The sequence below is a fragment of the Gopherus evgoodei genome, chromosome 18 (genome assembly GCF_007399415.2).
Source record: "Gopherus evgoodei ecotype Sinaloan lineage chromosome 18, rGopEvg1_v1.p, whole genome shotgun sequence".
In the NCBI taxonomy this organism is placed as follows: Eukaryota; Metazoa; Chordata; order Testudines; family Testudinidae; genus Gopherus; species Gopherus evgoodei.
In genome coordinates, this window is record NC_044339.1 from 18,095,611 (window position 1) to 18,120,657 (window position 25,047).

A 25,047-nucleotide genomic window follows, 5' to 3' on the forward strand; every position below is an offset into this window, starting at 1 on the left:
GGAGTCATTTTTTTAGTTTGTTTTTCCTGAGACTGGAACATTTGTTCCAGGAACTACAGTATCCTTGTTGTGTGACTCGGAGGGAGGCAGGGAAAAGCTGCTGTCAAGTCAGGGAGACTTTGCACTTATGTTGCTTTACAGACAATAGATGAACCCCACAAAACCAGTGTAACAGACCTTACAATCATCCCTATTTTACAACTGAGGCCCACAGCAGTTAAGTGACTCAAGGCCACAGAGCTTATATCAGAGTCAAGGATAGAACTTGGGATTCAAGGGTTCCCAGCCCCAACTCTGCCATAATCAAATGGCTCTTGCAAAAAGGTCCATCAAATTTCAAACATACCAAAAAACCAAACAGAATTAGAAAGTAATTCCCCTGCAGGGCTTATTGGCAGGGTCCTTGGGGGAATCAAGCAGGGATTGTATTCCACACAGTTAATTTCCTGCAGGTGTTGATCAATTTCCAAAAGCCTTGGGGACCTGGTGGGGAGGCAGATATTTTGTTCTTTTTTCCAATGCGGCAAATTCTGCAGTCCTTAATTGAGTTAAATTATCATTGATTTCCATGGAACTATAGCAATTCAAGGTGGCAAGATTTGTCCCCATGTAATTTTTTTGATTACTCAGGCTACCTTCAGCTGAGAAGTAAAATGTGTTTTCAGATTCTATTATTTTGAGAACGTGTGCTATAAACAAGGGCCAGATCCTCAGCTGGTGCAAATGGGTGTAGCTCCATTGACTTCCGTGGAATGATTTGGATTTATACTAACCAAGGGGACAAAAGTGACTCTGATTACTCCAGCACAGTCAACTGACAGCTGTGAGGATCTGGCCAGTTCTGAGTCTGACCGCCTAGGTTCTCTGTTTGAAAGAGCGTTCTGAGTCATAGCACCAGACCTCAGAAGTGGCCGTAAGCCCAAACAGAGATAAACAGGCACATACAGCACCAGTCACCTGGCCACCCCCATGTCTGTGCTAACAGGCTTTACCACTGAAAGCTCATTTGTCTTCCACAAAAATAAAAGTCCGGAGATGGACCAGAAAACTCACAGGGCACAGGACTCTCCCCACCCCTCAAACGAAGGTAAGTGTGGAAATGCTTTGATTGTTCTGTACAACTGGTTATTACAGGGAGGAGCATCTGACACTTAAAACTGCTTTGTTAGATTCAAATGTGGGGCTTGCATGTGTGTGGTTGATATTGCAGGGAGAATTTATGGCTCTTCCCATATCTGGTTATTAGTAAGCTCATCTGCAAAGCAGGAACGATCTCAGGCAAAGCTGTTAGTGAATGTGCGGGCTGGGGAACTGACAGGGTTCTTCCTATGTGTCATTGGCTAATCAGCCCTAGAAATGAGTTCGCTGTTTGAGAGATCTGTTTCAGAGGCTGTCCCCAAGAAGGGCGCGGGAGAGCAAACGATGGGGTTCCTAGGTGGCATTACATGGGCTCAGAATTAATCCACATGCTTTGGAGGAAACATGTGAGATGGTGTCACAAAACTTTCCCACAACTTGACATAAAAGACTCCGAGCTCAACAGCTGCTGTTCTGTACAAAAGAAGTGAGCCTATTCAAGGGCAGTACAATGGGGGAAGGAAAAGCAGATCCTGGAAGAGGTCACTTAAGCCTTACCTGGTTTTAAGAATAACTGAATTAGAGACAGATGACTCTGTGTGCGTGTGTGCGTGTGTGTGTGTGTTCACTTTCATATACATTACACACATATACATTACACACATTTTTATACCACATTCCATGGCAGGATCCCCAAGTCTTAACAAATATAAACTGAGCCGCATAAGAATAGTGAGAGAAAGGAATATTACAATTCCCTTGTCACAGATGGGAACGCTGAGGCACAGAGAAGTGAAGTGACCTGATTAAGTTCACACAGTGAATCTGGAACAAATTTGGGAAAAGAACCCCATGCTTCAGCAGCCTGGCTCCATGCTTTAAATCTACCCTTATAATGTAACTAATTGGAATGGAAGACGTACTAAACATACAGATGGTGCAGAAATCAGTCTGCTTCCGTTTGATACTCAGCTTATCTTTGTGTGAGTTAATTTAATGCTCAGAAAAGTGAGTGAGGACTCCTTGTTATTTGAGCAGGCAGAGTGTAGGTCAGGTGTAGTGCAATTTATTATGTATTATTATTATTATTATTATTTATTATTATATATTATTTTATTTATTGGAAACACACAGCTCTAAGAATACATCTTAATATCCTAAACAGCAGTATCTCTTGCTAGTGCAGTCCTGGGTCTCTCTAGAGCAGAAACTGGCAGTAAAATCAAATCCTAGTATGGATTGTAGCCTAGAGAAGGAGAAAGAGAGTTAGAACTCCTGGGTTCTATTTCCAGTTGTGTTTCTGACTTGCTGCATGACTGTGCTCTGTGCCTCAGTTTCTCCATTGGTAAAATGGGGATAATCACACTAAAACCTGCCTCATGGTGGGGATGGAGGGGCGTGGGTCGTGAGGCGAAATTAATGTTCATTATATGTTTTGATTTCTGTGGATGAAGGTAATGCATAAATGCAAAAGTATTACAGATATTCAGCACCCACTAAGATTTCCCTCTTTTACCTGTGGATTCTCTCTCCTATTTAAGAACAGATAAAAAAAGTATTATTATGACTATATTTCCCATATAGGGAAGTTGAGATGATGAGAAGGGAAGTGCCTAAAGTCACCCCGGACATCTGAGAACAGAACTCAAATCTACTTCCTCCCAGTCCTCTGCTTAACCACAAGACTGTCTTTTGTGTAAGTAGGTAAATAACAACACTCTGTATAGATGTGTGTACCCACAATGAAGTGCATTGTTTATCCTGAGCCAGACCGTGGAGTCCACACTCTGTTTTGAGTCAGGCGACACTCACATTGATGTCAGCTGAGGAGGAACTTCAGAATCTGGCTCATTGTTATTAAAACAAACCCACAAAAAACAACAACCCTGGTTTTTAAATTAGCAAAATAAAATCTATAGTTTATTTTCAGCAACTAGTGAACCCAGCGATCTCCAAGCAAGTGTGCTGCTTGCCTTTATCGCTGTGTCTGTGTGTGTTCGCGCCCAAAGTGTGTGCCTTGGTGTGTATGTTTTCAAAAAAGATACAATCCCATCTTTTCCTCTGCACAGATTAGCTTCTTTCCCGCCATCAGCAACTGGCCCCCGCATTCACCACTGTATGTGAACTGAATATTGTGTGTGCCCGGAAAGCTATTGATCTGCAGCATCAGACAGCAGCCTTTTCTCACTGAGGGCCAGCTCTTTCCCAGCTTCTAACACGTAATTTGGATCCCAGTCTTTCACGTACCACACACTCCCCACCTGCTCATCTGGGAGAAGGTCATTATCCCCCAGCTATTCACTGGCAATGGAGCGTGCAAGAATAGATGCTTCATCTATTGTCCTGCTTATCTCTGATTGGCTCTGGAGTGTGGGAAACTCAACCAAGTCAGAGACCCACAGATTCTGAACAAGGTTGTGCAGTATAAATATAAGGCAGAGTCAGCTTCCAGCAGCACACTTCCACACGACTTCAGTACAACTGAGATCTGTCTCCTTAGCTCAGGACAGATGGCCCCCAGCGCTGTTTTCATGGAGCACAACAACCTGCTGACACCAAAAGAGAAAAACAAAGTAAGTACCAGCACAGTCTGCTTTGCTGGCTGCTTCACTGAAACTGATGGGGCTAGAGCCTCAGCTGGTACAAATAAGCGTAACTCTATTTCTATGCTAATTTACACCAGCTGAGGATCTGGCCCATACTACTTACATGCACTGAAGCTATGGACCAAACAGTCCAGAGATGTGGCAGAGTGAGGATGTTTTCTAAGCAAATCTTTTGTCCTGCTTTTTGCAGCTGAGAAAGCCGGTGGTGGAGAAAATGCGCCGGGACCGGATTAACAGCAGCATCGAGCAGCTGAAACTCCTGCTGGAGAAGGAGTTCCAGAGATACCAGCCCAACTCTAAGCTGGAGAAAGCCGACATCCTGGAGATGACTGTCAGCTACTTGAAACAGCAGAGCCAGCTGCAGATAAAGAGTGAGTATCCAGACCTGGCCTCAGTCCTGGCTGTCTGCAAAGCAGTGATGTACTGTATGAAGCTCCAGAGAGTGACATGAAGAATGAGTCTAAATCATGGTCTCTTTTCTCTCCCCTCTCTCTTTCCTTCTCTAGCTGCAGGATCCATCCATAAAAACTCTCAGTTCGACTTCAAGGAAGGATACTCTAGGTGCCTGCAGGAGGCTTTCCATTTCCTGTCTCTTCATAAAGTCCAAACAGAAACGCAGAGCAAGCTCTTGAGTCATTTCCAGAAGAGCCAGTTGGCTGCCCCAGAGGTCATCTGCTCCCCTTCCAGCCAGAACACCCCAAAGCAAGCATCCCTGAAGAATGCTCTCTGGAGACCCTGGTAGACTGTGGGAGGGGGGACAGGAAACGCTTGCTCTATGGACCTTTGTCTTTTATATTCCAGAGGATGGGTGTGACTGCAGCTGATAGTCACACCCTGATCCTCTCTATGTAGGGAATATTATTTCCCATTTCATTTATGTGTGGAAAGAATGGGATACTTTTGATTCTTCAGTTTCATGTGGGATCCTGTGGAAAAGGTTCAGGTATTCTGTTGAGTGGTATTTAAGCTGTGGAGACACTGGTGATAGCAATGTACACCAGGGCACCCAGTCTAGGGGCACGTGCCTTCATAATGAAGGAGGTTTTTGTAGGTGGCTAAATGTTATCAGTGTTACAGTTGTGTTAAGACTGTAACAGATAACAATCTCTGTAGGAGAGAATTCTCTAATTTTGCTTGTAAAAGCTGTCAGCTTTGCTCCCACTTTCCTAGCAACCTGTTCTCACTCTGATTTAGGACGAATTTGGTACCTCACTGTTGATGAATGGTTTTCCAAGTTATCTTCCCCTCTCTTTGCTTGCAGCTCTTGCTTAGCAGCAGCGATAGATTCCTAGCTTCCGTTCACCCGTCACACTGTAGGGCTAGCAAGAGGTCACTAGATAAAACGATGGGGGATATTTCTATCATTTTGCTGCTTTTTCTGTTTAGGAAAATAATATTTTAATGCTTTATATTAAAGACAAAAGGAAGTAGATGCAAGGTTTGGTAGTTCAATGTTATACATTTGGGCTGTCAGCCTAGCTCTTTCCAGCATGTTCATTATTATAATGATTGTTCTCTGTACTGAACGATTTCATTCATTGTGGATGGTGAGTTTCTCCCATGCCTGGGAATGGCCCTGTGGGCTCTGTGCATACTATGTATGCATCTGTATCACGTGTTTGTAGAGAGAAATAAAAATGCATTTGTGTGCAACTGCTGGCTTGGTTTCCTTCTTGTCAGCTATGTGCAGCTGCACGGACCATTGAAACACTCTTTGCTAATTTAACAACACCACAGTAATTGCAAGAGGAGACTTTTCAAACCAAAGGAGCTTGTGTTCCTGCCTATCCTAGGCACTGACATGGCCTCCATCACTACAATAGCTGAGCACCTCACTGCCTGTAACACACATATCTGCACGACACCCCTGGGAGGTAGGGCAGTGCTATGATCCTTATTTGTCTCCAAGTCCATTATTTTACTAACTGTCTTGCCCAAGGTCACGCAGGAAGTCTGTGGCAGCGCAGAGAATTCAACCTCACATTCTCAAGCCCCAGGTTTGACCCTTAACCACTGTCCCATCCTTCCTAGACCATGCATAGTTTCTTCAGGGATGAAAGCAAAAGTTAGACACCTCTGGCCCACTCAACGTCCCTTAAGCTCTTTTACCACCACACCATTGCCCCAGGAAGCATAGGCATCTGCATTGGCAAGCGGCTCCTGCCATTCTGGGCTCTCTTAAAATCCAGAGACCTGATTCTGATCAATTAGGGCTGTGGATTTACACCAGCGTAAAACTGATGTAACAGAGTACAGTAGAGGGAAGCTCCTGGGCTCTCCTCCCTCCTGCTTTACACTGTTGAATGACAAAAAGATGCACGTTCGACAGGAACGGATGGTTCCAGGGACGCACCTGTTCATTTTCTCCATTGCCCACTATGCTACTTAGACCTGATGTTTGGCAGTAAATCCAGAGTGACACCTCCCAGCCAAGGTAACATCAATGACATGCAGTACCAAGGCCTCTCCTGGCAAGAAGCTGGGCCGGGTCACCTTGGATTACCAAGTGCTGCTGACGCCCTTGCTTTAAATGAATGGTTCCAGTACAGTCAAGTGCCGGCAGCCAAAGGCCTATGAAAATGGCCCCACATCCGTGTCACAAAGATCTCGTGCACTGGCTAAAATTAAAAAAAATCCAAACCACCTACATTTTACAAAATACTAGAAAGGCCCAGAAGAAGGGCAATGCGCATTCCCCTCACTTCACTGCCTGAGTGTCTGCCTGGGCCTCAGCAGAACTGGGCTCAGTTTCCAGATCTGCAGCATCCTCTGTGTGAGCTGCTTTAATTCCTTTACAGCCGTCCCAGTTACCCAATCATTCGACTGTCTGGGGTTTGTACAAACCCCAAGGGCAGCACCTTCTGACCTAGGCAGTGTGAGTGGGTGTGAAGTTGCTGGGAAGAGCAGGGAGTCCTGAGCAGGACTGTATTCCTCCCTAACAGAGCATGGAACTCTGCCACACCATTTGCTTCCACAGGAGTGTGATTGGTTTTTGTAATTATAGGGACTGGAGGGTTCCGTTCGATTCTGTAGGTGATTTGTAACTCCCTGTTTGGACTGATGTTGGTGACTCTGATTCCTTGGCTGTGGGGCCCTCATAAATAAATCAGATAAATAAACGCTGCATGGTCTATACCAGTGTGTACGGCACCTCAGCCGAGGCTTCTACCGTAACACTAGTAATAACATGTCTTCCAAGCAGTGACTGGGCCTCCGCTGCAGAGATATTGCTGTACCAACATAGGCGTAGTTTGATTTCTATATTTGGTGGGGGAAGGGGAGGCAGCTCCAGCCAGACTAGGGTGACCAGATGTCCCAATTTTATAGGGACAGTTCCCATATTAGGGGCTTTTTCTTATATAGGCCCTTATTACCTCCCACCCTCTCTCCCAATTTTTCACACTTGTTATCTGGTTGCCCTAAGCCAGGGCAACTGGATTACACATGGGGGATAATTCCATGCGGCATAGTGGTAGTATTTATAACCACTACATGCCCTTAAAGGAAAACATTTGACAGTGTCTCTGCTGTTACTTTTGCCAACTGAGTATTTTAACCTTATGGCTCTAAAACACCTGCAAGGATTTTAGACTAGATTTCAAGAGAGCACTTCTCCTTTTCCACCACCAGGTGTCTCCCAAACTGTTCTCCTCCAGGCTGCCAGCTGTGCAGGAGGTGCCCTGCACTGTTGTCTAGACTGGGGCCTAGAGCAGGCCTGGTGGGATCTGAATTTGTTTACAATGACTGAAACCAGCTGTGGTTGGTTTAGTTTCCTCAGAGGCCTGGAGACACATAGGAAGTAAACAGCTGCTTTGCAGGGCATGGACCGAAGGCAGCACACTGGTGATTAGTCATTGTGGTCACCTGCGGGACACTGTTTAATTTTAATGAGCAAATGTCACAGGGAGGAAGTGGGAGGTGGAAGCTGGAGATTTTTAGGTAAGCTCCCTGCACCATTTATGACATTACATTAATTTCCACAGCAACCAGCTGCAATGCAACACAGGATAGTTCGGTATTCAGTACAAAATACAGGAAAAATCTTCCTGCATCAGTACAATGGGAATCCTGTACAACTGCAGATGCACCCATTAAACTTGGAGAACTCTAGGTTTGCTCTCCTCTAGGTTTTTATGTGGCACCTATCATGGCAGTGTCTGAGCAGGCAGGTGGTTGTGGGCACAAGCCATCTCACTGGGCAGCGCATGCACTTGCTCGGAGCCCTGAAATGTGGGGTTCTGCAGGTGCATGCCTCACACCTACATTTGCTAATGCTGCCAACAAGGTGCCCCAGATGGTCTGTCACTAGAATGTTTTTCAGTTTCTATGCTTAGTGTCTCCTTACAGGGAATGTCGTCACTTAATAACAACACTTCTCACTTCTGTCTGCACAGCTTTACTTACTCTTAGTCTGCGGCAAGACTTCTGGCTCCCAGAAATGATCATGGCTCAAAGGAGCCTGGTTTCCCAGTACTTGATGCATTCAACAGCACCTGGGGGCGAATGGGAGATGTTGGGTGCTCAGCACTTTTGAAAATCTGGCCCCATTATTTAGGCACTTGTAAGCGATGCTGAGTGCTGCTGAGAAACGCTGGCCACATTCGTGAATAGTCAGCGTCACGCTTTTCCCCAGTTGCTTGTGCAGGTCTGTCACACAGTGCCAGAAGAGAGGACTGTGTTGAAAAGAACAGGGAAGTGTATAGGCAGGTGTCGTATGGACTACTGCTAGCTTGCATTTTGAAAGGGATACAACTTCATGTTGGCCCTTTTATCAAACCGAACCCCAACAGCTTGTGCAACAACATCCTGTTTTGAAAGGAAAAAGTTCATAGCTGTGGCTTTGTTTGAAGAGAAGCTGTAGGCGGTGTCTACACTGCCACCTTCAGCGCGAAAACTTTAGTCATTCAGGGGTGTGAAAAAACACCCCCATGAACGACAAAAGTTTTCGCGCTGAAAACACCAGTGTAGATAGCGCCTCATTCGGAGTGGTTATTTTTTATCACTGGGAGAACTCTCCTCCAGTGATTAAGCATGACTACACTGCCCACGTCACAGTGCTGCCGCAGCCGCGCTGTAACGTGGGCAGTGTAGACATACCCTTTGTTGTAACCTTACCTGCCTGGGACATAGACTCATAGACTCATAGACTCTAGGACTGGAAGGGACCTCGAGAGGTCATCGAGTCCAGTCCCCTGCCCTCATGGCAGGACCAAATACTGTCTAGACCATCCCTAATAGACATTTATCTAACCTACTCTTAAATATCTCCAGAGATGGAGATTCCACAACTTCCCTAGGCAATCTATTCCAGTGTTTAACTACCCTGACAGTTAGGAACTTTTTCCTAATATCCAACCTAAATCTCCCTTGCTGCAGTTTAAGCCCATTGCTTCTTGTTCTATCATTGGAGGCTAAGGTGAACAAGTTTTCTCCCTCCTCCTGATGACACCCTTTTAGATACCTGAAAACTGCTATCGTGTCCCCTCTCGGTCTTCTCTTTTCCAAACTAAACAAACCCAATTCCTTCAGCCTTCCTTCATAGGTCATGTTCTCGAGACCTTTAATCATTCTTGTTGCTCTTCTCTGGACCCTCTCCAATTTCTCCACATCTTTCTTGAAATGCGGTGCCCAGAACTTGACACAATACTCCAGTTGAGGCCTAACCAGCGCAGAGTAAAGTGGAAGAATGACTTCTCGTGTCTTGTTTACAACACACCTGTTAATGCACATATGTGTGTGTGTCGCAGGGCATGGCTACACCGGCAAGTTTTTGCACAAGTTATACCATGTTTATTAGAGCACTGGAATTAAACCGTTGTTACATGTCCACACTGTGCTCCTTATGACGGTGGAGCGCATCCACATTAGCAGCTCTTGCAAGGGCAAAGAGAGCAGTGCATTGTGGTAGCTATCCCACTGTGCAACTGGCCGCAGGGAGCTTTGGGAAGGGTTTGCAATGCCTCATGGGGCAGGCACATCACATGATGCAGGTTTCCCAGTCCCGTTGTTCCATGGGCATCCTACTACATTGCCAGCTGCTTTTCAACTGAAGTGGAGGTGGGGAGGCGGGAGAGTGTGTGTTTTGGGGACAGAGAGCCTGTCAGCATGCTGTCTTGTATGTTCATACAGCAGCAGGAAGCAACCAGTCCTGAGGCTGGGAGAGGGGGAAACCACATCAGCAGCCCCGGCTCCCTCCCCAGCTCGCCTCCCTCCCCAGCTCTCTGTACAGCAATCACACACCCACCCACCCCTCTCTGTGTTTAACAGCCCATGCATTCCACATTAATGGTTTGCTTCCTGTCCCAGAGCAGATCAGCACCCCACACAAGCGCTGTCAGAAATGGAGCTTTGAAAGGGGAGGGGCACATTTCTCCAGGGCAGTGGAGTTCAAAACAATGAGCAAAGGGGCCACTTGAGGGATTATGGGACACGTCCGGAGGCCAGTTGATTGCTTTCTGTGCTGTAATGTGTTTACATTGTCAATACAGCGCTGGAGCCTACGCACTTTAAGGGTATGTCTTCACTAGCAACTGCAGCAGTGCTTTACCGTGGCTGTGTAGTCAAGGCACCAGCGCTGGGAGAGTAAAAAAACTACTCCCACAAGGGTAGTGTACTGTCTACACTGTCACTGACCAGCACTGAAAGTTGCTGCGCTCAGGGGGGTGTTTTTTCACACCCCGAGCAAGAAAGTTGCTGCGCTGTAAAGTGCCAGTGTAGACAAGGTCTGAGGCTTGGGACTCTTGTCGAGGTGGTTTTTTTGCAACGCTGCAACTGAGGAGTTTCTGCGCACTAAGTGGCTTGGCAGTGTGTACACCTTGGGAGTTACACCGCGGAAAGCTGCTTTACGGCGCAGTAACTTGCCTTAGACCATTAGTTCTTCTTCGAGTGATTGCTCATATCCATTCCAGTTAGGTGTACGCGCCGCGCGTGCACATTCGTCGGAAAACTTTTACCCTAGCAACTCAGTGGGCCGGCAGGTCGCCCCCTAGAGTGGCGCCACCATGGCGCTCCATATATACTCCTGCCGGCCCACCCGCTCCTCAGTTCCTTCTTACCGCCCGTGTCGGTCGTTGGAACAGTGGAGCGCGGCTTAGCTGACCTCCACTTCCCTAGCTACTCGTTTTCTCGTATATAATTATGCAGTTATAACACTTTTATATATATATTTGTATGGTTAGTTTAGTTAGCGGGGTTCAGGAAGTAGCCCCTTCCATGAGCCCAGTGCCGGAGCCATGCATGGCTCACCGGGTTTTAAAAAGGGGCCCGGCTTGCCAGAAGCCGCGGCCGAAGAGAGATCTACATGACTCCTGTTGAAGTGCCTCAGGGAATCACACTTGACAGATAAGTGCCCCATTTGCAAGGCTTTTAAGCCGAGAACAAAAAGGTGCGGGACTTTCACTTGCCCCTCCACCTTGGGCGCGGAGCGATGTTCAAGCGGCGGGCAGAAGCGCCTCCTCGGCACCGGACCCCGCCGGTACCACCAAGGCCTTTCGGCACCGACCGTCGCCGGCACCGATGTCGACTCGGCACCGCTCCCTTCTTCTGAGGTCGAGAGAGTCTACGATTCCTGCTGGTGCCTGGCGGCTACCCGGCACGCGCCGTGGTTGAGCCCCCTGCTCCCGCTACTTCCGTGCCACCTGCATCGCAGCCAGAGAGCTCGCCTCAGTTGCGTTATCCGGCACCGTCACCTGCAGAGGCACCGATGACTTCGGCTCCGTCGATTCCAGTCCCCCAGGACCAGGGAATCCGCTGCCTGGCAGCTCCCCGGCTCGCGCCGTGGTAGAGCTTACTGCTCCTGCTGCTTCTGTGCCAGCTGCACCACAGCTAGACAGCTCGTCTAAGATGGCTCGCCCGGCACCGACGACGTCGGCACCGTCGATCCCGGTCCCACGAGGGCCGTAGAATCCGGTGCCTGACGGCTCCCCGGCACGCGCCGTGGTTGAGCGTATTGCTCCTGCTGCTTCCGTGCCAGCGGCACCGCAGCCAGAGAGCTCGTCTACTCGGATCGCCCGGCGCTGACACCTGCTACGACACCGATGACGTCGTCACCGTCGATCCCGGTCCCATAAGGGCCGTAGAATCCGGTGCCTGACGGCTCCCCGGCACGCGCCGTGGTTGAGCGTATTGCTCCTGCTGCTTCCGTGCCAGCGGCACCGCAGCCAGAGAGCTCGTCTAGTCGGATCGCCCGGCGCTGACACCTGCTACGGCACCGATGACGTCGTCACCGTCGATCCCGGTCCCACAAGGGCCGTAGAATCCGGTGCCTGACGGCTCCCCGGCACGCGCCGTGGTTGAGCGTATTGCTCCTGCTGCTTCCGTGCCAGCGGCACCGCAGCCAGAGGGCTCGTCTACGTCGGATTGCCCGGCACCGACACCTGCTGCGGCACCGATGGCGTCGGCACCGTCGATCCCGGTCCCACACGGGCCGTAGAATCCGGTGCCTGACGGCTCCCCGGCACGCGCCGTGGTTGAGCGTATTGCTCCTGCTGCTTCCGTGCCAACGGCACCGCAGCCAGAGAGCTCGTCTACGTCGGATCGCCCGGCACCGACACCTGCTGCGGCACCGATGACGTCGGCACCGTCGATCCCGGTCCCGCAAGGGCCGTAGTATCCGGTGCCTGACGGCTCCCCGGCACGCGCCGTGGTCGAGCTAATGCTCCGGCTGCTTCCGTGCCAACGGCACCGCGGTCAGAGAGCTAGTCTAAGTCGGATCGCCCGGCACCGACACCTGCTGCGGCACCGATGACGTCGGCACCGTCGATCCCGGTCCCGCAAGGGCCGTAGAATCCGGTGCCTGACGGCTCCCAGGCACGCGCCGTGGTTGAGCTCCTGTTCCGGCTGCTTCTATCGGCACCGTCGATTCCAGTCCCACAAGGGCTATCGAATCCGGTGCCCGACGGCTCCCCGGCACGCGCCGTGGTTGAGCGTATTACTCCCGCTGCTTCAGTGCTGACGGCACCGCAGCCAGACAGCTTATCTAACTCGGTTCGCCCGGCACCGGCACCTACCGAAGCTCTAATGACCTCGGTACCGTGGATCCCGGCCCCACGAGGGCCGTCGAATCCGGTGCCTGACAGCTCCCCAGTACGCACTGTGGTTGAGCCTGCTGTTCCCTGCACGCCGGAGATGTTACCAACGGCGAGGGCTCTCAGTGCCATGACAGAGTCAGTGCTGCCTGACCCGGGCACCGCCGGTACGGGTAATACAGTCTCTTCAAGGGACTGTCCCCTGTCAGTACAGCAGAGCGGCACCGTCCATGATCACGGTCCCGCAGACACTCCAAGTCCTGTCGGCACGCCGGACACCACTGGCAGTCCCGGTACTGTTTTCCTCGGTACTGGTCACACTCGCTGCACCGGTCGGTATCCCGTTCGCCGACCCGCTATCGGCACCGTTCCGACATCTGGCACCGGGGCAGGTACCTTGACTCCTGTAGCTCTTCTCCGAGCCTCGAGATCTCGGTCGACCTCCCGACACCGTTCTGGTTGCGGGTCTGGATCTCGTTCCAGGTACCGATACGCCTCCCGATGCCGGTCCCCGGTGCCGAGTTGGGCAAGGTCCGAGTGAGTCAGGGACTCGGCCCGTGCCTTCTTTTAGTACCTCCATGGCCATCCGGACACGCATCCGTGTCATCCCATATGCGCAGATTTTATGCTCAGGACCACGATCCTGATATCATGGCCAGCGGGCGCCAGCCCCGAAGCAGAAAGAGCCTTGGCGAATGCAAGGTGTACTCTGCAGGGGCCCTGCGCCTCTGGGTAGCAAAGCAACAAGCCTTGCTTAGCTGCGATAATTATAGCACCTGGGTGGAGGAGTTTCTCCCTCGAACCTCCCACCTAGAGTTCGCTGCCGTCTTGGAGGACGGGGGAAAGAATTTACCCTTTGTTGGTAAAGGCATCTTCGCGGCAGAGACAGCCCCAGACTGCGAAGCCTGCTGGACAATAGGGTCCTAATGCGTCTCAGCGTGTATACGCTTGCGACCAAACGCAGGCCTTTATGGCCCCAGCCGCCATACTCTGTGCCTAGCCAGAGGCAGATCTCTGGAAAACGGCAAGGCCAAGGTGGTCGCAGACAAACGTCAGGCCCCCTAAAAAGCCAGAGTCGAGGTCCCTCGCAATTACCACTGGGACCAAAGACGGACCTTCCAAGGTTCGTCGGAGGGCGGTGTACCAGTCGCAGGACGGGGTCCTGATCCCGCTTTCTCCTGGCATGGCCCCAGTTACTTTTAGATCGCTGGGTCCTGCGCACGATGGAGCATAGGTACCACCTTTAAATTGCTCCAGCCCTGTCCCCCTTCAGCGGACGAAAGGGGCTAGGGGTTTTACTCCCGTTATGCCCTAGTTCCCCACTCGAACACAGGTCTCAGACCTCCCTGGTCCTGCATGGACTCAACCGGTTTGGGATAAGGTTAAGTTCTGCATGGTATCCCTGGGAACCATTATTCCATCCTTGCCTCCTGGGGGCTACTATGCCGCCCTGGATAGGAAGGACGCGTACTTTCGCAATGCCATCTTCCCTCCGCACGGGAGATGCCTCCGCTTTATAGCCAGCGGTGAATACTCCCGGTTTACGGCCATAGTCGCCGCCTACCGTAGCTATGTCGGATATGCGTTTTTCCGTATTGGGACGATTCGCTTATCCGAGGAGACTCTGACGCACAACCCACTCAGCCGTGGGCATCGTCACGGTCTTATTCACAGATCAAGGCCTGATGATTACTATAGAGCAATCCACTCTGGTTCCCACGCAGAGGTTGGGCTTCCTAGGGGCTATCTTGGTCTCCTACCTAGCCGGAGCCTGCTTATCGCAACTGCGGTTTTAGGCGATGGCATCAATCATCTGAGGTCTGAAGGCTTTCCCAACGACCTCAGCTCGTTCTTGTCTCAGTCTCCTGGGTCCATGGTTGCCCGCAAGTTTGTAACCAAGCACGCCAAGCTCCGCCTCCGTCCTCTCCAAGTCCGGCCCACCTCGGCGTACCGCTTGGACAGGGAGCCAATGGTCATGGTAGTCACCGTTCCCTCGAACGCCTTAGGCTCCCTAGAGTGGTGGCTAACCCCCTCCTTGGTGTGGACAGGATGCGGTTTCATCCGCCCCAGCCCTCACTGCCCCTGACGGCGGACGCATCATCTCTCTGCTCGAGTGCTCATGGTCACCTCCGAGCTTAAGGCCTTCGGTCTTCTAGGGAGCTGGCATTCCTCATTAATGCCCCAAAAATCAGAGTAGTCCGCCTGGCATGCCAGGGGTTCCAGCGGCAGCTGCGAGGCCGTTGTATCTCGGTGTTTACAGCCAACACAATGGCCAGGTACTTCATAAGCATTCAGGGGGGACATAGTCCTCCCCCCTTTTTTGTCAGGAGGCCATCCATTTCCGGGTCTTTTGCATGGCCCGCTCGATGGAGCTGGCGACGTCCTTTCTCCCAGGCGTTCGGAACGTCTTATCTCTTTGACTCAGCAGGTCTTTCCTGTCTTACGAGTCATCACTCTGCCCCATGTGAGGCGTCCCGCTTTCCGGAGGTGGAAATGGTTCCTCACACAGACCTGTTCGCTCACCGCGAGTGCAGGAAATGCCAGGTGTTCTGCTCCTTCCAAGGTCTCTCCTCGGAATCGATCTTGGACGCATTCCTGATACCGTGGAACGGCCAACTGCATTATGCCTTCCCGCTGTTCCCACTGGTTCGTTACGTCCTGCTCAAATTCCGCAGGGGCGGAGCGTGCGTCATCATGATCACTCCAGAGTGGTCCAGGCAGCACTGACATACCACGTTGCTCGGCCTGTCAGCCCAGACCTCATCACTCAGGGCAATGACAGGCTTCGTCACTCGGATCTGCAGCCTCTTCGCCTCACGGTGGCTCCTGCGTACCTGAGTTGGGGTGACAGGCAGCCTTCCACCTGGTCAACGTACCGAGCCAGGTGGAAGCGTTTCCTTTACAGCTGCAGTACGCTCGATCTTGCTCCTGCTGAGGTCTCGATCCCCTCTATTTGGCCTGCCTCTGGCCTTCAGCGGCAGGATCTGGCGGTATCATCGCTGAGGATACTCTCAGCAGCCGTCCCTACCTTCCAGCAGGCTAAGATGGACGTTCAGTGTCCCACGCTCTATGGGTTCGAGGTCCCTCAAGGGCTTGGAGCGCTTGCACCCTCGGGTGCGCCGCCCAGCCCCGCCCTGGGGCCTCAACCTAGTCTTGGCCAGACGGGTCTCTGAGATCAGAGCTCTTACGAAGGTTCCACAAAGACAAGGTGCAGTTGTGACCGCACCCGGCTTTCCTCCCTAAGGTGTTTTGGCCTTTCATGTTACCCACAGCTCAACGCAATGGGCATAACCGTTGCACTCCTTGGACATCTGTGGAGTGCTCGCATTATGTTGTGCTGACAGAATCATTTCCTAAGGTGCCCCAGCTCTGCCCCGGTAGCGGGCCAAAGGGAGGGCTTGCTTGTTTTCCTCTCAGAGGATCTCATCTTGGGTGATGGCGGACATCCCCACTTGTTCTGATTTGGCTCATATTTCCCCAAGCCACATCACCGTGCATTCTACCAGGGCTCAGGCTTCATCTGCCGCCTTGCTGGCTCGTGTTTCTACCCACGAGACCTGTCACGAAGCTCCATTGGTCCTCGGTCCTTACCTTTGCTTCGCAGTATGCCCTGGTTCAGCAGTCAAGAGAGGCTGTAGCCTCTGGCTCGGCAGTTTTATTCTGCCACATTTCACTCCGACCCCACCGCCTTTGTAAGGCTTGGGATTCACCTAACTGGAATGGATATGAGCAATCACTCGAAGAAGAAAAGACGGTTACTCACCTTTGTAACTGTTGTTCTTCGAGATGTGTTGCTCATATCCATTCCGCACCCGCCCTCCTTCCCCACTGTCGGAGTAGCCGGCAAGAAGGAACTGAGGAGCGGGTGGGCCGGCAGGAGTATATATGGAGCGCCATGGTGGCGCCACTCTAGGGGGCGACCTGCCGGCCCACTGAGTTGCTAGGGTAAAAGTTTTCCGACGAATGTGCACGCGCGGCGCGTACACCTAACTGGAATGGATATGAGCAACACATCTCGAAGAACAACAGTTACAAAGGTGAGTAACCGTCTTTTTCTGTAAAGCATGATGAGAACTTCCGTTGGGGGCGAGAATGACAGATAATAGTAAATAATTAAAGGACAAAAGGGTCTGTGTTTTAGAAGATCCCAGCAGACTTCTGCCTGCTGCTGTGTTTCTTTCTCATTTTTTAACCCTTGAAAATCCCTGTTATTCCAAATAGTCTATTTGTTATTTAAAAGGGCAGAAATTAGTTTCACAAACCTCCTATGCAGAAAACTTTCACTTATACTTCACTCAGCCCTGTCAGCTTCCTGGAAACCATGGCTGGAAGGCTGGAGAGCAGGACCGGTGTTGGGCCGGAGAGCCGGTAAGCAGAACAGCAGGCTGTCAGGGCTTCGAGGCGCCAGCTTTTCTACTCAGTTCAGGTTTTGTTTTATCTCCTTTCGCCCAGACTCTCAATTATGTTAATCCTTGTTTATTAACGACACGTAGCCCTTTTGGAGTGTTTTTCATCTGCAAAGATAATCAGTGGCAGCCTCTTAGAGCTGGATATTTTCTGCCTTATTCTGAGTCAGAGACTTCATACCTGCTGCTGTAAATTGGCTGTGATTATCAAGTGTCAATTCGAGCCTCAGTTTCTCCTGCCTACTTTCAAAGGCCACCAGCTTCTGCTGTGGTTGATCCAGACCCTTAGTCCCCCTGATAATTATCATCTGCAGATGGAGAAACAGAGGCAGAAAAGTTAAGTGATTTGCACAAGTCCACGGAGAGTGGCAGTGCCAGAGACAGGATTAATGCAATTAGAATAAATGAGTCCCTTCACTAATACTATTTTTAAAATAATATTTTCCTGTGATATGTTTTAACAGAATGTACAACAGTTTCTTACTGCTCCTTCCTCACAACAGTGAAACTTGTGACAATATTGATTTGTGCTTAGAGATGAGAGCTGTGAATCAGGACTCCTGGGTTCTGCTCTTGGCTCTGTCACTGACTTGCTGCATGGCTTTGGCCAAGTCACTTCACCTCATTGTGGCCCAGCATGTACCTAGCAGCGAAAAGGAGGTAACAGCACTTCACTGTCTCACAGGGATGTTGTGAGTGTGTGTGCTTTGAGAGCCTCAGGCAAGGGATGTCATATGAAGACTGAGAATAACATTTTTATTGGAGCTGGTCAGAAAATGGTTCTTTCCCGCTTAGGAAAAAAGTCAAATTTTCAGCAAAAAAATCAACATTTGAAACATTTCAGCCAAAACCCGGAAGTGTTCACTTGTTTGCCTCATGGAACACAGCCTGGAAAGAGCTTAAAGCAGAAGACTGGAAAAATCAGCTCCTCTGCTTGCCCACCAAACCATGGCCTCAGACAAGCAGGGATTGTGAGTCTGAACTCCTGGTCTCTTCTCTCAGCTTGGGGCAGAGTGGGTAGAGCAGTGAGACTGGGATTCTGGGCTATTGTGGTATACACAATCTCTACTCCTGATCTGCTGTGTAAACCTGGGCATCTTGTATGATACCCTGCTTTCACAGGACAACGTTCTAGTGAATTCCTATCTATGTTTGAAGAGCCATTTTTCCTTCACAGCCCGTGGGTGTATGTGTGAGAGAGAAGAGTGTATGTACATCAGTGTTTGTGAAGCACTTGTCAACCCTAGGCTAGGACAGTGCAGTACTAGGCAATACATAATAACCATAAAGGACTGAAGCTTATGTCTCTGTTTGAGCAGCGCACAGTGGATTCCAGCAGATCCCTAGCTAGTGAGGTGCCACTTGGCATTTAATGTTCAAAGCCTACTTCACCCTGTTATTTCAAAACGCAGCAGTTCTTGATTTATAAAGTTACTTTCCTTCCTCCCTGACCTCTCCCACAGAACAGGAAACTGACTCATACTTGTCCAGATAATCCTTTCCTGCCAGTTTCCAGAAAAGGAGGGCTGGTTAGTTTACAGCCAAATTTGTCAACGTAGCCAGAAGCTGCGCTTAGAACACAGGATGGATTGATCTGGTTTGTGAGACAGCCTGGCACGCGGGCCATGGAGAGTGGAGAGACTGCACGGTGGGGGATCTTTGGTACTTGTGCCGTTATTTTTTATTCATGAACTCAGCCAGGAGCCAGGCCTGGAAGCAAAGCACTGTAGAAGAAATGCCCCTGGTGGCAGAGCAGGGCGGACCCCGCAGGAAATGCTGTTTGAACAGTCATTGTGATGTTCCAGAGGCACATCCAAATTTCTGTCCTGAGGAGCAACTTGTTGGAAGGATGACGATGCTCATCTACTCATCAGAGCATCTGTGCAGCCTTCTGTGTGGCAGCTAGAGCCATGCGCAGGTGAGGGCCTTTTCAGTAGGAATGCCAAGGACCTGTGCTTTAGCTGAGGTGAATTGCATAGGGTAGGAGGGGTACATGCAATGCAGGCTGTGATGCAATCTTGTTCTGCTTATATCTACGCTGCTGCAAAGATAAATTTCCCTAGCTTGTCGCTTTTATCATGTCACTGGCTCCCCTTCTCCATTGCGTCAAACACAACTTCTCCCTGCTCAGCCTAGCTCCATGCTGCCCATCATCTCTCATGTACTATCCAGCTGTAGATTCTCATCCATACACCACGTGTATGTGTGTAGGGGGAAGGGCAAAACCCCTCCCAGGGCCTGAGGCCCCTGCCTCATCTACTGCCACTCAGAGTCTCAGGATCTGCATCTGATCCCAGAGTCAGGAAAAAGGCATGAATGAAACCTGCAGTACCACTACCCTTCACGAGGGGTTAATATTGGTCTGTCAATCACCTGACTTCCCTTATTGATGGGCTAAATCTATCCTGTTTTTACTAGATAGACTTAGCCATTTAGTGAGGAGTTGGTAGGCAGGATAGCAATGTAGGTGGGCCCAGCCTGATTTTTTCCATTGGTGTATTTTTGTGATTGGGTGACCATCTTGCCAGATCAACATACCCCTCTTCCTTTATCGCTGTAATTGGCAGAGGAGGTTGAACAGAATGAGATTTTTCAATTGGCTAGATGAGACTTGTTGCTAGGCGGAGTATCCAACCCATTGTTGGGGCACCTTTAAAAGCAGGCCCAGATAGGGGTGCTTGGGAGGCTTTTTTTGCCCCCTGTGGGAGGGCCATGGCTGGGTGTGTGACATCTGGGGGTGCAGTTGCACTCAGCAGCCGAGCTAGTGCCGCCTCTGATTGTCTCACGGTGTCCTTGGCCTGCATCATCTTTCTGTCCATCTCCATGGGTTGGGGCTCAGCTGATGTGTCCAGTGGCAGGTCCATGGGGCAGGGACTATCTGTATGTTCTGTGTCTGTACAGCACCTGGCACCAGGTAGGGGGCTGGGCCATGACTAGACTCCAAGGTGCTACGTTAACACACAGCATAATAAACCCCAGAAGAAGTTTGGGGGGCGGTGGAGAGAGAGAGCAAAATGGTGGAGATGTTGCCTTTTCTTGTGCCTCCTCTGGGTGCTATTCCCTGGGCACAACTGGCCTTAGGAATCAGGGGGTATAGTGGGCAGAGCAGAGATGCTGAAATGTACACAGGCTGCCCATTTCCAGGTGTCCCCACCAGCCTTTGCTACAACCAGTGCAAATGTCTCTCCTGTGATGATTACCATCCCCTGATGGGGAGACTGAGGAAGACTGGCTAAGAGAGTTGCCCAAGGCTGCAGAAGATGGCAATGTCAGGGCCATTATTAGCACAGTCAGAATGACAAAAGCATGTGAGTGGCTCCATTAATACTAAGAAATTCTAAGAAAAGTTCTACTTTCTTGCAGTGGGCCAGATGGCAACATCCTTTGTCAGACACTCTTCCTCCCCTCCCCAGTCATGATCTGGCTGAGGTGGGGAGAGCGGGGCCTACTCACCTGATAAAGTGCTGCAAGCTGGTGGATGGGGAGCGGGGAGGGAATAGAAGTTCGGGCTGCACCCTCCCCATTTGCTAGCTAGAATAGTTGGCTGGATGGGGAATAGGTCCAAGAAAAGGGGTGAAGTGATTTTCTCCTTCCTCCCAGCACAAGGGAGGAAGTGGGTCTTTGAGACGGTTTGTTCTCTGCTCCTGGGGTGGGGTAGCTACATGCTGCCATTCACGGCAGATTGCAAAGGCACAATGCTCCTGAGCAAGAATCAACACGGGACCTGCTGTAGGCATTTGACTGGGGCGTTATTACCTGATCCTTGCTTGTTACATTGCTTTGGGCTGTGTCTGGCACGGGGATGCCTACCCAGTTATCTGAGTCTGTGTGGGTGATGGGTGCGTGCACAGGGTTTCAGCGAGCATGCCTCAAGCTGTACACTAGATAAAATGCTCACCTTTCGTTATCTGGTTTTGAGGCGGGGGCTCAGGCACAAATCTGGATTGCAACTTTGAAGAGCAGCTTTGTCTTTGGTTTGACTGCACATCTGTCCGCTGCACTGAAGCGCCGTCTTGCAGTGCTCCTGAAGAACACGTTCTCAGAGCCACCGACCAAGGAAGCCACAAGTACAACGTTGGTCTTTGTTGTAGGGTGTGCAGCAGTCTTTGCGCACTCTGTGAAGTATGCACGTTTCCTGTGCATATGAGGGGTCGGCACAGGCGTTTTGAAGTAATTCAAACCCACGGTGCACACATGAGCACCTTTTGCAGCCTGTACAGTTTCAGAACGTGATATTGTGTCTAAGGGGGAAATCAGGCTTAGGAGACAAACTTAAATTACTGAAATGAATGTTTAGCAAACCATCTCCAAACACTAATTCTCTTCTGGGGTTAGGGCTAGCATGAGAGTCCAACCTCTGGAAATGTAGGTCTTTATTCAGACCTTTTGAGGCTACTTCCCTTGTATTATTTATATTGCAGTGGCCCCTAAAGCCACACTGAGGTCAGAAGCCCACTGTGCTAAGCACTGTGCAAACACATACTAAGACGCTGTCCCTGACAAAGAGCTAGTCTAAGGGCATGTCTCCACTAGCAATGTTAAAGCGCTGCCGCGGCAGCACTTTACCGTGGCTGTGTAGTCGTGACACCAGTGCTGGGATAGAGCTGTCCCATCGCTGTTAAAAAATCCACCCCCACGAGGGGAGTAGCTATCCAAGCTGGGAGACAGGCTACACTGCCACTTTATAGCGCTGAAACTTGCAGCACTCAGGTGTGTTTTTTCGCACCGCTGAGCGAGAAAGTTGCAGTGCTGTAAATTGGCAATGTCGATAAAAAGAAAAGACAGACAAAATGTAAGAGAACACGATCCAGTTGCTAAAGAGAGAGAGAGAGAGAGTGTGTATTATCATCCCTGCTTTACAGAAGGCACAGAGAGATTAGGTGACTTGGGCAAGGTCACTCACTGTCTGTGGCACAGCTGGGGATAGAGGAACCTAGATTCATGGATGCCAAGGCCAGAAGAGACCATTCTGAGCATCTAGTCTGATCTCTTGTGTAAAAGCCAGAGAACTTCCCAAAATAATTTCTTGTGCCGATCTTTTAGAACAACATCCAATTTTGAGTTAAAAATTGCCAGTGATGAAGAATCCACCATGACCCTTGATAAATTGTTGCAATGGCTAATTGTTCTCATTGTTAACAATTTACACCGTATTTTTCCAGTCTGACTTTGTCTAGCTTCAGCAGGGTCGTCCTTAGACATACGCAGCATACGCGACTGCATAGGGCACCCAAAAATTAGGGGCACCATTTCCCTCGCTGGCCGCGGCTGGAATCCTCTCTTCTCCGGCCCCGCCCCCACACTGGGCCATCGGGCTTCTCTCCGCCCCCAGCCCCCGCTCCTCAGCCGGCCACCTGAGAGCTCCAGCCTCCGACTCTGCTGCCCCAGCCCCGGGAGCTCAGAGTGGCGACCTGACCCACTGCCGCCCAGAGCGAGTCCCTCCCTGGACCCTGCCTGCCTGCGCCACTCGGTCTGCGGTGGGAGGGGGACTTAAAGTGACAGTGCTCTCACTGTCTCTCACACTTCCCTAACACACGCCCACACCCTATCTCCCATACCCACATACATACACTCTGCCTCTCACGAGCCACAGTCCCCCATACAGATTGTCACACACACTCTCCAACACACACACTGGCACACAGTCACACACACTGGCGCTCTCGCTGTCTCTCTCACATGCACTGGCTCTCTCTCACACACACACATACACTGTCACACACATACACACACACATTTGTATTATTGTTGTTACTGGTTGGTACTTCCTGTCAAAATGCTCGTGGTGAGCCAGGACTGGCGAGGGGCTGCAGGAGGGCCGGGGGCTCTTGCAGGATGCAGCCCCCTTATGACAGCACAAAGCCGGTCTTGAGCCACTGCCGCAGTGGCTGGTGCATATGAAGCTCGGGGTGTGTCAGCAATGGGGGGAATCCTGGAGGTCTGTAGGTGGGGGTGGTGGCTGTGCCCCATTGACACACTGGGGTCAGCGGCACTGGCTGGGACTGTTCAGTGGAGCATAGGGGCACCAGTTTAATAATACTGCGAAGGGCCCCACAAATCCTAAGGGCGGCCCTGAGCTTCAGTTTCCCGTCAGTGGCTCATGTTATACCTTTCTCTGCTAGGTTGATGAGCCCATTATTAAATATTTGTTCCCCGTGCAGGTACATATAGACTGTAGCCAAGTTAACACTTAACCTCCTTTCTGTTAAGCTGAATAGATAGAGTAAAGGAGCTCAATCACTGTTAGGCTTGGTTTCTAATCCTTTCATCGTTCTCGTCGCCCTTCTCTTAACCTCCTCCAGTTTATCAACATCCCTGAATTGTGGGCACCACAACTGGACACACTGTTTCAGCAGCAGTCACACTAGTGCCAGATACAGAAGTAAAATAACCTCTCTGCTCCTATTCTAGATGCCCCTGTGTAGGGGGGCAGTTACCCTGCTCTGGTGGAGGAAGGCTGGGATGATTGGGCAGGCAGCTGCAGCTGGGGCCATGCCCCAGTCAGATTACACCGGGCCCTGTTATAAGGGCTTAGGAGGAGCTGGCTCAGAGTCTCTCTAGCTGTGGAGAGAGAAGGGCCTGGCAGCTGGGGAATAGGGTACCTGGAGTGGAGCAGGAGTGGAGAAAGGCCAGAGGAGCTGTGGAGCTCCAGCCTGGCAACTCCCCAGGCTGTGGCCTTGATAAAGGCCTATGCAGGTACTGGGGCTGGGAGGTGCAGCCCAGGGTTAGCCAGATGCAGCTGGTCCAACCTCCTTGCCAATGGTGAGTGACCATGACAAACTGCAGTTTGCCCCAGTGAGTGGGGCTAGATGACAACTGGCAGTCACCCCTGAGGGAAGGTGGGTTTAGAGGGTTGGGGGTACCCCTGGGAGGGAAGACCCAGAGAGTGAGGGTACTGCTGGGGCAGAACCCTGAGTAAAGGGCACCAGGGTCCGGGAGGGACACGAGGAACTAAGGCAGGCAAGGCTCCGGCCAGCAGAGGGTGCTCCGAGTGCTAAAAGAGCTCATTCCTGAGACGACCAGCAGGAGGCGCCACACTGGTGAGTCTTCCCGCTGCTGCACCCTGTTTATGCACCAAGGATCCTATTATCTCTTCTGACCACAGTGTTGTACTAGGAGCTCATGTTCAGCTGATTATCCACCACGACCCCCAAATCTCTTTCCGAGTCACGGCTTTCCAGGGGAGAGGCCCCCACTGTGTAAGTACTGCCTACATCCTTTGTTCCTAGATGTATACATTCCATTTAGCCACCCACCATTCCCTTGGATTCCAATAGGCTTGCACCTCACCAATTAGACATACTGCAGAATAATCTGAGTGACAAATTTCCGCCCCAGCCAAGGTTCACTGGCTGTGTGTTTCAGGTTGAGTGGGTGCCTGTGGTCAGAAGGTGTCAGGAGGATATTTGTAAGTCCCTACACCCTCGTGCTCTCCGCCGTCTGGGTTTTGGCTCAGAACTGCAGTCCTCTGGGGATTGCAAATTCAAGGCTGATTTATTCACAACTGTTAAAACCTCTGGTGAAAGTTGGGGTTTTGTCACAATGACTCTATCCATTCTGAGTGCACTTTTCAGGCCATTGCACAAGGCAGGCTGGTCCCTTTCCAGGAACACAGAAGGAGCTGGAGTGTGCTGTCATTCAGGCTCCATTCTCCAGTGGCAGGCATCCCATGTTTCTGGCTGTTTGCTGGCTAATTTAGCTGCCGACTAAGCACTAAACTGGCCAATCTGTTGAATCTTATCAGTTATTTTATCATCTATAATCTTATCATCTGCAGTTCCCAGAACTTAGCAATGTAACTGACTCCTTCCTCTGAGGCCTGCCAGCCCTGCCCTGTCTGATCAACTCTGAGGGCATGTCTGCAGCACCATTAAAACCCTGCGGCTGGAAGCCCTGTGGAAGCCAGAGTAACTTACAGCAGCCCTGAGACTG

General features: G+C 50.7%; 1 protein-coding gene across 1 annotated transcript; it reads left to right on the forward strand.

Moving 5' to 3' along the window:
• The first annotated feature begins 699 nt into the window (after window positions 1-699).
• LOC115636990 (transcription factor HES-5-like) lies at window positions 700-5,306 on the forward strand. The gene is made up of 5 exons (XM_030537778.1): window positions 700-1,087; window positions 2,662-2,781; window positions 3,147-3,650; window positions 3,874-4,054; window positions 4,190-5,306. Exons 3-5 carry the CDS (start codon window positions 3,588-3,590, stop codon window positions 4,423-4,425), a joined length of 480 nt encoding a protein of 159 aa, XP_030393638.1. The 5' UTR covers window positions 700-1,087; window positions 2,662-2,781; window positions 3,147-3,587; the 3' UTR covers window positions 4,426-5,306.
• Window positions 5,307-25,047: the final 19,741 nt, after the last annotated feature.

Coding starts and splice junctions, on each gene's coding strand:
- LOC115636990 (XM_030537778.1), top strand. CDS start 3,588: ATGGCCCCCAGCGCTGTTTTCATGGAGCACAACAACCTGCTGACACCA. Junction 3,651..3,873: donor CACCAAAAGAGAAAAACAAA/GTAAGTACCAGC, acceptor TGCTTTTTGCAG/CTGAGAAAGCCGGTGGTGGA. Junction 4,055..4,189: donor GAGCCAGCTGCAGATAAAGA/GTGAGTATCCAG, acceptor TTCCTTCTCTAG/CTGCAGGATCCATCCATAAA.